A 12,438-nucleotide genomic window follows, 5' to 3' on the forward strand; every position below is an offset into this window, starting at 1 on the left:
CTTGATCCTGACCAAGGCCTGACTAAACGCTTGAACGTCTGGGACATCTGCCAGACGTTTGTGTAAAAGAATAGACAAAGCAGATATTTGTCCTTTTAAGGAACTACCTGATAATCCCTTCTCCAATCCTTCTTGGAGAAAGGACAATATTCTAGGAATCCTAATCTTACTCCATGAGTAACCCTTGGACTCACACCAATAAAAATATTTGCGCCAAATCTTATGATAGATCTTCCTGGTGACATGCTTTCTAGCTTAAATCAGGGTATCAATGACCGACTCAGAGAAACCACGCTTTGATAGAATCAGGCGTTCAATCTCCAAGCAGTCAGACGCAGAGAAATTAGATTTGGATGTGTGAATGGACCTTGGATTAGAAGGTCCTGCCTCATTGGCAGAGTCCACGGTGGAACCGATGACATGTCCACTAGGTCCGCATACCAAGTCCTGCGTGGCCATGCAGGTGCTATCAGAATCACCGAAGCTCTCTCCTGCTTGATTCTGGCAACTAGATGTGGGAGGAGAGGAAACGGTGGAAATACATAGGCCAGATTGAAGGACCAGGGCACTGCTAGAGCATCTATCAGAACCGCCTGGGGATCCCAGGACCTGGACCCGTAACGAGGAAGTTTGGCATTCTGACGGGATGCCATCAGATCCAATTCTGGTGTGCCCCATAGCTGAATCAGCTGGGCAAATACCTCCGGATGGAGCTCCCACTCCCCCGGATGAAAAGTCTGACGACTTAGGAAATCCGCCTCCCAGTTCTCTACCCCTGGGATATGGATTGCTGAGAGATGGCAAGAGTGATCCTCCGCCCATCTTATTATTTTGGTTACCTCCATCATCGCTAGAGAACTCTGTGTTCCTCCTTGATGATTGATATAAGCTACAGTCGTGATGTTGTCCGACTGAAATCTGATGAATTTGGCCGCAGCTAGCTGAGGCCACGCCTGAAGCACTTTGAATATCGCTCTCCGTTCAAGAATGTTTATCGGGAGTAGAGTTTCCTCCAGAGACCATAAGCCCTGTGCTTTCAGGGAGTTCCAGACAGCACCCCAGCCTAGCAGGCTGGCATTTGTCGTTACTATGAGCCACTATGGCCTGCGGAAACAGATTCCCTGAGACAGGTGGTCCTGAGACAACCACCAGAGAAGAGAATCTCTGGTCTCCTGGTCCAGATGCAGTTGAGGAGATAAATCTGCATAATCCCCATTCCACTGTTTGAGCATGCATTTGCAATGGTCTGAGGTGTAGGCGGGCATAAGGAACTATGTCCATTGCCGCTACCATGAGTCCGATTACCTCCATACACTGAGCCACTGATGGCTGAGAAATGGAATGAAGAGCTTGGCAAGTGGTTAAGAGTTTTAATTTTCTGACCTCCGTCAGAAATATTTTCATTTCCACCGAGTCTATCAGAGTCCCTAGGAAGGAAACTCTTGTGAGAGGGAAGAGAGAACTCTTATTTATGTTCACCTTCCACCAGTGAGATCTCAGAAAAACCAACATGATGTCCGTGTGAGACTTGGCTAGCTGGAAAGTCGACGCCTGAATCAAGATGTCGTCTATATAAGGCTCCACTGCCATGCCCCGCGGTCTTAGAATCACCAAAAGGGACCATAGCACCTTTGTGAAAATTCTGGGAGCCGTGGCCAACCTGAAGGGAAGGGCCACAAACTGGTAATGCCTGTCCAGAAAGGCGAATCTGAGGAATTGATGATGATCTCTGTGAATAGGGGTGTGTAGATACACATCCTTTAAATCCACGGTAGTCATATATTGACCCTCCTGGATCAACGGTAGAATAGTCCGAATAGTCTCCATCTTGAATGATGGTACTCTGAGGAATTTGTTTAGAATTTTGAGATCCAAGATTGGTATGAAAGTTCCCTCTTTTTTGGGAACCACAAACAGGCTCGAGTAAAACCCTAGCCCTTGTTCCGCTTTTGGAACTGGGTGGATTACTCCCATGGTATGTAGGTCTTCTACACAGCGTAAGAACGCCTCTCTCTTTATCTGGTTTGCAGACAATTGAGAAATGTGAAATCTCCCCCTTGGGGGAGAGTCTTTGAAGTCCAGAAGATATCCCTGGGACACAATTTCTAAGGCCCAGGAATCGTGAACATCTCTTGCCCAAGCCTGAGCGAAGAGAGAGAGTCTGCCCCCTACTAGATCCGGTCCCGGATCGGGGGCTACCCCTTCATGCTGTCTTAGAGGCAGCTGCAGGCTTCTTGGCCTGTTTACCCTTGTTCCATGCCTGGTTAGGTCTCCAGACTAACTTGGATTGGGCAAAATTCCCCTCTTGCTTTGCAGCCGGGGAAGCTGAAGCGGGACCACCCTTGAAGTTCCGAAAGGAACGAAAATTATTTTGTTTGGTCCTCATTTTATTTGTTCTATCCTGAGGGAGGGCATGGTCTTTCCCTCCAGTGATGTCTGAAATAATCTCTTTCAGTTCAGGCCCGAATAGGGTCTTTCCTTTGAAAGGGATGTTCAAAAGTTTAGATTTTGATGACACATCAGCAGACCAGGACTTAAGCCATAACGCCCTGCGTGCTAAAATGGCAAAAACTGAATTCTTTGCCGCTAATTTAGCCAGTTAGAAAGCGGCATCTGCAATGAAAGAATTAGCCAACTTAAGGGTCTTAATTCTGTCCATAATATCCTCTAATGGAGTCTCCATCTGAAGAGGCTCTTCTAGAGCCTCGAACCAAAAAGCAGCTGCAGTAGTTACAGGAACAATGCACGCAATAGGTTGGAGAAGAAAACCTTGATGAACAAAAATTTTCTTCAGGAGACCCTCTAATTTTTTATCCATAGGATCTTTGAAAGCACAACTGTCTTCGATAGGTATAGTTGTACGCTTAGCCAGAGTAGAAATAGCTCCCTCCACCTTAGGAACTGTCTGCCACGAGTCCCTTATGGTGTCAGATATGGGAAACATTTTCTTAAAAACAGGAGGGGGAGCGAACGGAATACCTGGTCTATCCCACTCTTTAGTAACAATATTCACAATCCTCTTAGGGACTGGAAAAACATCAGTGTAAACAGGAACCTCTAAGTATTTGTCCATTTTACACAATTTCTCTGGGACCACTATTTTGTCACAATCATCTAGAGTCGCTAATACCTCCCTGAGCAATAAGCAGAGATGTTCAAGCTTAAATTTAAAGGCCGTCATATCAGAATCTGTCTGAGGGAGCGTCTTTCCTGAATCAGAAATTTCTCCCTCAGATAACAAATCCCTTACCCCTACTTCAGAACATTGTGAGGGTATATCGGATACGGCTACTAAAGCGTCAGACGGCTCAGCATTTGTTCTTAACCCAGAGCTGTCACGCTTTCCTTGTAAACCAGGCAGTTTGGATAAAACCTCTGTGAGGGTTGTATTCATAACTGTGGCCATGTCTTGTAAAGTAAATGAATTTGACTCACTAGAGGTACTAGGCGTCACTTGTGCGGGCGTTACTGGTTGTGACACTTGGGGAGAGCTAGATGTTAAACCCTCATTTCCTTCTGTCTGAGAATCATCTATTGCAATATTTTTAAGTGCTAAAATATGCTCTTTATAATTTATAGACATATCAGTGCAAGTGGGACACATTCTAAGAGGGGGTTCCACAATGGCTTATAAACACATTGAACAAGGATTTTCCTTGGTGTCAGACATGTTAAACAGGCTAGTAATGTAACAAGCAAGCTTGGAAAACACTTTAATCAAAGCAAATAACACTTAGAAAAAAACGGTACTGTGCCTTTAAGAGAAAAAAAGCTGCACAAACTCTGCAAAACAGTGTAAAAAAGCAGTAAACTCAACGAAATTTTTACAGTAGCATCATAAAGCCTTAGTAACTTTGCACAACTATGCAAATAAACAATGAACCTCTTAATGTAAAAACCGGATTGACAAAACGTCAAAACCGGTAAAAAAAACGTTCAGCACCTTGCCACAGCTCTGCTGTGGCGCCTACCAGCCCTTTAGGAACGATTTGTGGGGAAAAAAACTTCTTTACAGCCCTCAAACACAGTAGGAACCTCTGGAGAAGTAGCTGGATGTCTCTGAGGAAAAGAAACTGTGCAACTGAGGCGCGAAAATAGGCCCCTCCCGCCTCACTCGATGTTATGGGGCCTAAAAGAACCACAACAGAGTGTTTCTTTAACTAGCCATGTGGGTTAATAACCCTTAAACAAGCCACAATGACCCCTTAAAGTCCCTCAAAAAACGTTATATTTACAATAAAAACAAAAACGTTTTTTCCTATCAGTGTCACCAGTAACTAATGAGCCCTTTATGCAAGCTGGGATTCCTACTAAGTGTCTGAATACCGCTTACCCTTCCCTCATGGGGATATTGCCAGCCTTTTCTAGAAATAACACAGTCTGTCTAGAAAAAAATAGACTGAACATACCTCAAAGCAGTTTACCCTGCAAACCGTTCCCCCAATTGAAGTTTTCCTGTACTCTTCAGCCCTTGTAAGAACAGCAGTGGATCTTAGTTACAAAGTGCTAAGATCATCATCCTCCTTGCAGAAATCTTCATTCCTTTTCTGCCAGAGAGTAAATAGTACACACCGGTACCATTTAAAATAAAGTTTTGCTTGAGAAAATAAAAACTAACATTTTTGTCACCACACTCACTTTACCCTTCCTAGTACTTAGAGTAGGCAAAGAGAATGGAGCTAAGGGAGGAGCTATATAGACAGCTCTGCTGTGGGTGCTCTCTTTGCCACTTCCTGTAGAGAAGGAGAATATCCCACAAGTATGGATGAATCCCTCGACTCGATACATCTTACAAGAGAAATGGTAATGATCTCTGTGTAACAAAATGTGAAAGAAACGCATTCCTTAAGACTATTGTGGACATAAATTGACCCTCTTGTGCCAGGAGAAGAAAGGACCTTATTGATTCCATCTTAAAGACAGGAATGCTTATGAATCCGTTGAATTCTTTCAAGTCCAAAATAGTATGGAATGAGCCCTTTTTCTCGGGAACCACTTAGAGAACAGAGTAGAACCCTTTTCCCCTCTCAGATGGGGAAACTGGGACTACTGCACTCATAGCGATAAGGTTGTCTTCACAACGAAGAGAAGCCACCCTCTTCACAGGATTTTCTGAGATCCCTGACGGCAAAAAACGATCCCTTGGGGGACGAGACCAAAAACTGATTCTGTAACCCTGGTAGATAATTGTTCAGTACCCAGGGGTCCCAGACGAACATATACCAATCCTTCTGAAACAAAGAAAGTCTGCCCCCCACAGAACATGGATCCAGGTCGGGGGCGATCATGCTGACTTGTTATCTTGGGATGACTTCTTGGGCTGCCTAGCTTTATTCCACCCCCAGAGGGCTTTCAGGACGCCCTAGGGGACTCCATCTTAGACGCCTAAGCCCTCCTCTTTCTAGGATTTATTTTCCTCATCTAGGATCGCTACCTTTCCACCCCTGACTGTGGCTATGGGGGAGTTCAATGCCGGACCAAACAAAGACTTGCCCTTAAAGGGTAAAGATAAAAGACTAGACTCAGGAACGTTATCCACCGACCACGATGTAAGTCACAAGGCATGCCTAGCCAGGACCGCAAAGCCAGAGTTCTTAGCGTTAAAAAGAATTTGCAGGATGGCATTCCTGATGCAGGCATTTGCTAGCCTTAGTAATCGAACATGATCCTGGATCTCCTTTCCAGGGGATCCTCCAAGGATTGACACCTGGACCTGGCTACCTCTGTGACTGCAGCTATTCCCACTGCTGGTTGAAACAGAGCGACAGACTGGAGAAACAGTACTCTGAGGTATCCCTCCAGACCTCTAAGTGATCCTCAAAAGACGACTTGTCTGTAAGCAGGATAGTAGTACGTTTGGCTAGCGTGAATATTGCACTATCCACAGTAGAGACACTGTTCCAAATCTCTGTGTGGTTATTTGGAACAGGGAACAATCTCTTAAATACCTCCAATGAGGCAAAAGGGTACCCTGGCCTTTCCCATTATACTAGAATGAGATCATTGTGAACAGCACAGCTGGGTATCTGATACCAGGCACCAAAACATCTGACCTCTTGATAGCCCATTTTAGGGCGTCTTACCATCTGTGGTCCGGCTGAGCAGCGTTGTTACCACTCTCCCACAGGACTATTGCGCAGCGGATCTGAAGCAGAAATGGCTCAAAAACAAAATCAGCGTCTCTGTCCACCACTACGGCCTGTATCAGAACATAGCCTGCGGTCTGTAGTAAACCCAATAGCCGACTATGGGCGGCATGTACAATATAAACCAAAGGGACCGGAGAACCAGCAGCCGTATACAATCACCTAGTCGTGACTATGACTGGGTGTTATAAAGTTCACAGTAGGACAAATGCTTATCAGTGTCCTGCATACTAACATGCCAAAGCAGTCCTCTCAGTCTTATGTTAGATCCTGGTACTCCAGTTAGCTTGTGGCAAGCTGTTGTCTGTCAAAAAGGGGGGTAGAAAAGTGCACAGTAAACGCATCGTAGGCGCAGGGACAAGACTTGCACCGCATCTTTATTAGGACAAGTTACCATGAAAGAGGGCACAACTTACCTATAATGAGCCTGTAATTTAGTGTTTAACACACTGCATTATCAGACTGGAAAGAGGCAAGGGAGACCAAGCGTCGACCAGTATTATATTTACCAATACTCTATTGAGATTTATATGCCTACATGATCGCCGGCTCTCATCAGCCATTCTATGTTAACTTCTTTACAGAACACCTCTCTCTACCTACCTCCATGATACAAGGCAAATAACTACTGGGGGGTAGGTGAAGTGAGAGGGATAATTATAGTCTTCTTTCGGGTGTCTTTGCCTCCTCCTGATGGCTAGGAACAGTATTTCCCCAAGGTTATGAATGTTCTCATGGATTCTCACTGCCAATAGAAGGAAACAAAAGTAATATACTCACCAATCATAAAGCATACAACGAATAAGCTAATTAAACAATATCAACACTGCTATAAACTTACGTTTCAGTTTTCTTAAATTGTTTGTTGAAGAGAGCTATTGTATAGTCAGCATTGAGATTTGTGCTGGAGTCACTAATACCAAAGTGCTGTGTCTGTGTATAGTCATCTTCCAACCTCAGAGCACACCTTGGAGTTCTAGCTTGAGTTACTGGATTAATATCTACTTTATTCCTAAATGTTGGAACATGCTTTTCCTCCGGTTCTTTATTTGTGTAAAGCTTGTCATACAGTGGATCCCATGTTGAGGGTAACTTGTAGTGAGAAAGGCCAAAGTCAGAGAGCTGAGGAGGACGCAGCAAATCCCAATCAGTTGCCGGTTTATCTACTGTAGGCAGAGCAGGCACATCACCTGATTCACACTTTTGAGAGTCATTCTCTGATTCACGATCTCCATTTGTTAGTTCCCCATCTGCAAAACAGGAAAAATAATTAGAGTAACAAAAAGCAGGTACATTATTCAGATATTTATTAAAAAACAAAATTTATGCTTAACTGATAAATTTATTTCTCTTGTGGTGTATCCAGTCCACGGATCATCCATTACTTGTGGGATATTCTCCTTCCCAACAGGAAGCTGCAAGAGGATCACCCACAGCAGAGCTGTATATATAGCTCCTCCCCTAACTGCCACCCCCAGTCATTCGACCGAAGACAAGCAAGAGAAAGGAGAAACTATAGGGTGCAGTGGTGACTGTAGTTTAAAAATAAAAAACACCTGCCTTAAAATGACAGGGCGGGCCGTAGACTGGATACACCACAAGAAAAATAAATTTATCAGGTAAGCATAAATTTTGTTTTCTCTTGTAAGGTGTATCCAGTCCACGGATCATCCATTACTTGTGGGATACCAATACCAAAGATATAGGACACGGATGAAGGGAGGGACAAGGCAAGCGCTTAAACGGAAGGCACCACTGCCTGTAAGACCTTTCTCCCAAAAATAGCCTCCGAAGAAGCAAAAGTATCAAATTTATAGAATTTAGAAAAAGTATGAAGCGAAGACCAAGTCGCCGCCTTACAAATCTGTTCAACAGAAGCCTCATTCTTAAAAGCCCATGTGGAAGCTACCGCTCTAGAAGAATGAGCTGTAATTCTTTCAGGAGGCTGCTGGCCAGCAGTCTCATAAGCTAAGCGGATTATACTTCTTAGCCAAAAAGAAAGAGAAGTTGCCGAAGCCTTTTGGCCTCTCCTCTGTCCAGAGTAGACAACAAACAATGCAGATGTTTGACTAAAATCTTTAGTAGCTTGTAAATAAAACTTTAAAGCACGAACCACGTCAAGATTGTGTAATAGACGTTCCTTCTTTGAAGAAGGATTAGGACACAGTGACGGAACAACAATCTCCAGATTGATATTCTTATTAGATACCTCCTTAGGTAGAAAACCAGGTTTGGTACGTAACACTACCTTATCTGCATGGAACAATTAGATAAGGGGAATCACATTGTAAAGCAGATAACTCCAAAACCCTTCGAGCCGAGGAGATAGCTACTAAAAACAGAACTTTCCAAGATAAGAGCTTAATATCTATGGAATGCAAAGGTTCAAACGGAACCCCTTGAAGAACTTTAAGAACTAAATTTAAACTCCATGGCGGAGCAACAGGTTTAAACACAGGCTTGACTCTAGCCAAAGCCTGACAAAACGCCTGAACATCTGGAACCTCAGCCAGACGTTTGTGCAAAAGAAAAGACAGAGCAGAAATCTGTCCCTTTAAGGAACTAGCTGACAAACCCTTCTCCAATCCTTCTTGGAGAAAAGATAATATCCTAGGAATCCTGACTTTACTCCATGAGTAAACCTTGGATTCACACCAATGAAGATATTTACACCATATCTTATAATAGATATTCCTGGTGACAGGCTTTCGCGCCTGTATTAAGGTATCAATGACCGACTCGGAGAAACCACGCTTTAATAAAATCAAGCGTTCAATCTCCAAGCAGTCAGCCGCAGAGAAATTAGATTTGGATGGTTGAAAGGACCCTGAAGTAGAAGGTCCTGCCTCAGAGGCAGAGTCCATGGTGGAAAGGATGACATGTCCACCAGATCTGCATAACAAGTCCTGCATGGCCACGCAGGTGCTATCAAAATTACTGATGCTCTCTCCTGTTTGATCTTGGCAATCAGACGAGGGAGCAGAGGAAACGGTGGAAACACATAAGCTAGGTTGAAGAACAAAGGCGCTGCTAGAGCATCTATCAGCGCTGCCTTGGGATCCCTGGACCTGGATCCGTAACAAGGAAGCTTGGCGTTCTGGCGAGACGCCATGAGATCCAGTTCTGGTTTGCCCCAACGTTGAATCAACTGTGCAAACCCCCGGATGAAAAGTCTGACGACTTAGAAAATCTGCCTCCCAGTTCTCTACTCCTGGGATATGGATACCTGATAGATGGCAAGAGTGAATCTCTGCCCATAGAATTATCTTTGAAACCTCCAACATCGCTAGGGAACTCCTTGTTCCCCCTTGATGGTTGATGTAAGCTACAGTCGTGATGTTGTCCGACTGAAATCTGATGAACCTCACTGCCGCTAGCTGAGGCCAAGCCTGAAGAGCATTGAATATCGCTCTTAGTTCCAGAATGTTTATCGGAAGGAGGGCCTCCTCCGGAGTCCATGATCCCTGAGCCTTCATGGAGTTCCAGACTGCACCCCAGCCCAGAAGGCTGGCATCTGTTGTTACTATTGTCCAATCTGGCCTGTGGAAGGTCATACCTTTGGACAGAAGGACCCAAGATAGCCACCAGAGAAGAGAATCCCCGGTCTCTTGATCCAGATTTAGTAGAGGGGACAAATCTGTGTAATCCCCATTCCACTGACTGAGCATGCAGAGTTGCAGCGGTCTAAGATGTGGGCGGGCAAACGGAACTATGTCCATTGCCGCTACCATTAAGCCGATTACTTCCATACACTGAGCCACCGAAGGGCGAGAAGTATAATAAAGAACACGGCAGGAATTTAGAAGTTTTGACAACCTGTCCTCTGTCAGGTAAATCCTCATTTCTACAGAATCTATCAGAGTTCCCAGGAAGGAAACTCTTGTGAGAGGGGATAGAGAACTCTTTTCTTCGTTCACTTTCCACCCATGAGACCCCAGGAATGCCAGAACAATGTCCGTATGGGACTTGGCAATTTGGAAATTCGACGCCTGTATCAGGATGTCATCTAAGTAAGGGGCTACTGCTATGCCCCGCGGCCTTAGGACCACCAGAAGTGACCCCAGAACCTTCGTAAAGATTATTCGTGCCGTAGCTAACCCAAAGGAAAGAGCCACAAACTGGTAATGCCTGTCTAGGAAGGCGAACCTGAGAAACCGATGATGATCTTTGTGTATCGGAATGTGAAGATAAGCACCCTTCAAGTCCACAGTAGTCAAGCATTGACCCTCCTGGATCATAGGTAGGATGGTTCGAATAGTCTCCATCTTGAAAGATGGGACCCTGAGAAATTTGTTTAGGATCTTGAGATCTAAGATTGGTCTGAAGGTTCCCTCTTTCTTGGGAACCACAAACAGATTTGAATAGAAGCCTTGCCCCTGTTCCTCCTTTGGAACTGGGTGGATCACTCCCATAACTAGGTGGTCTTGAACACAATGTAAGAATGCCTCTCTCTTTATCTGGTCTGCAGATAATTGTGAGAGGTGAAATCTTCCTTTTGGGGAAGAAGCTTTGAAGTCCAGAAGATATCCCTGGGACACAATTTCCAACGCCCAGGGATCCTGGACATCTCTTGCCCAAGCCTGGACGAAGAGAGAAAGTCTGCCCCCTACTAGATCCGTTACTGGATCGGGGGCTGATCTTTCATGCTGTCTTAGAGGCAGCAGCAGGCTTCTTGGCCTGCTTACCTTTGTTCCAGGCCTGGTTAGGTCTTCAGACCGGCTTGGACTGGGCAAAATTTCCCTCTTGTTTTGAATTAGAGGAAGCTGATGCCGCGCTCGTCTTAAAGTTTCGAAAGGCACGAAAATTAGTTTGTTTGGTCCTTAATTTATTAGACCAATCCTGAGGAAGGGCATGACCTTTTCCTCCAGTAATATCAGAAATGATCTCCTTCAGTCCAGGCCCGAATAGGGTCTGCCCCTTGAAGGGAATGTTGAGAAGCTTAGACTTTGAAGTAACGTCAGCTGACCAGCATTTAAGCCATAGCGCCCTACGCGCCTGAATAGCAAAACCTGAGTTCTTAGCCGTTAGTTTGGTTAAATGAACAACGGCGTCAGAAACAAATGAATTGGCTAGCTTAAGCGCTTTAAGCTTGTCAAGTATATGATCCAATGAAGTTTCTACCTGTAAGGCCTCTTCCAGAGACTCAAACCAGAAGGCCGCAGCAGCAGTGACCGGGGCAATGCATGCAAAAGGCTGGAGGATAAAACCTTGTTGAATAAACATTTTCTTAAGGTAACCCTCTAACTTTTTATCCATTGGATCTAGGAAAGCACAACTGTCCTCGACGGGGATAGTTGTACGCTTAGCTAGGGTAGAAACTGCTCCCTCCACCTTAGGGACCGTTTGCCATAAGTCCCGTGTAAAGGCATCTATTGGAAACATTTTCTTAAAAATAGGAGGGGGAGAGAACGGTACACCTGGTCTATCCCATTCCTTAGTAATAATTTCTGAAAACCTTTTAGGGATTGGAAAAACATCAGTGTAAACAGGCACTGCATAGTATTTATCCAATCTACACAATTTCTCTGGCACTATAATGGTGTCACAGTCATCCAGAGTAGCTAAAACCTCCCTGAGTAACACGTGGAGGTGTTCAAGCTTAAATTTAAATGTAGACATATCAGAATCAGGTTGAAGCATCTTCCCTGAGTCAGAAAAATCACCCACAGAAAGAAGCTTTCCTGCCTCAGCTTCTGCATATTGTGAGGGGATATCAGACATAGCTACTAAAGTGTCAGAGAGCTCTGTAGTTTTTCTAGTCCCAGAGCTGTCTCGCTTTCCTTGTAACCCTGGTAGTTTGGACAATACCTAAAGACAGAATATGATCTTTATAACAAAGTAAAATGAGTACATTTGGTACACATTCTAAGAGGGGGTTCCACAATGGCTTCTAAACATAATGAACAAGGAGTTTCCTCTATTTCAGACATGTTTAAACAGACTAGCAATGAGACCAGCAAGCTTGGAAAACACTTTGATAAATGTAAACAAGCAAAAAATAAAAACGGTACTGTGCCTTTAAGAAAAACAAATTTTGTCAGAAACTGAAAAACAGTGATAAAAAGCAGTAAATCTTACGAAATTTTTCCAGTGTGTATAATAGACTAACAGAGCATTGCACCCACTTGCAAATGGATGATTAACCCCTTAGTTTCAAAACCGGATCAAAAAAACGATATAAACGTTTTTTAACAGTCACAACAAACTGCCACAGCTGTGCTGTGGCCCTACCTGCCCATACAACGACTTTGGAAGGCACAAAAACCCTTTGTAGAGGTCCTAAGTGTTCAGG

The 12,438-nt window shown here is 44.3% G+C and overlaps 1 protein-coding gene across 1 annotated transcript in view; it reads right to left on the reverse strand.

Annotated features, from left to right (window-relative positions):
- SKA3 (spindle and kinetochore associated complex subunit 3) overlaps window positions 1-12,438 on the reverse strand; it is a 668,958-nt gene that overhangs the window by 466,486 nt on the left and 190,034 nt on the right. The window contains exon 5 of the mRNA XM_053708518.1: window positions 6,988-7,396. Coding sequence (XP_053564493.1) covers window positions 6,988-7,396 — 409 coding nt within the window. The remainder of the gene's footprint in view (window positions 1-6,987; window positions 7,397-12,438) is intronic.

The sequence above is a fragment of the Bombina bombina genome, chromosome 3, assembly GCF_027579735.1.
Source record: "Bombina bombina isolate aBomBom1 chromosome 3, aBomBom1.pri, whole genome shotgun sequence".
Classification (NCBI taxonomy): domain Eukaryota; kingdom Metazoa; phylum Chordata; class Amphibia; order Anura; family Bombinatoridae; genus Bombina; species Bombina bombina.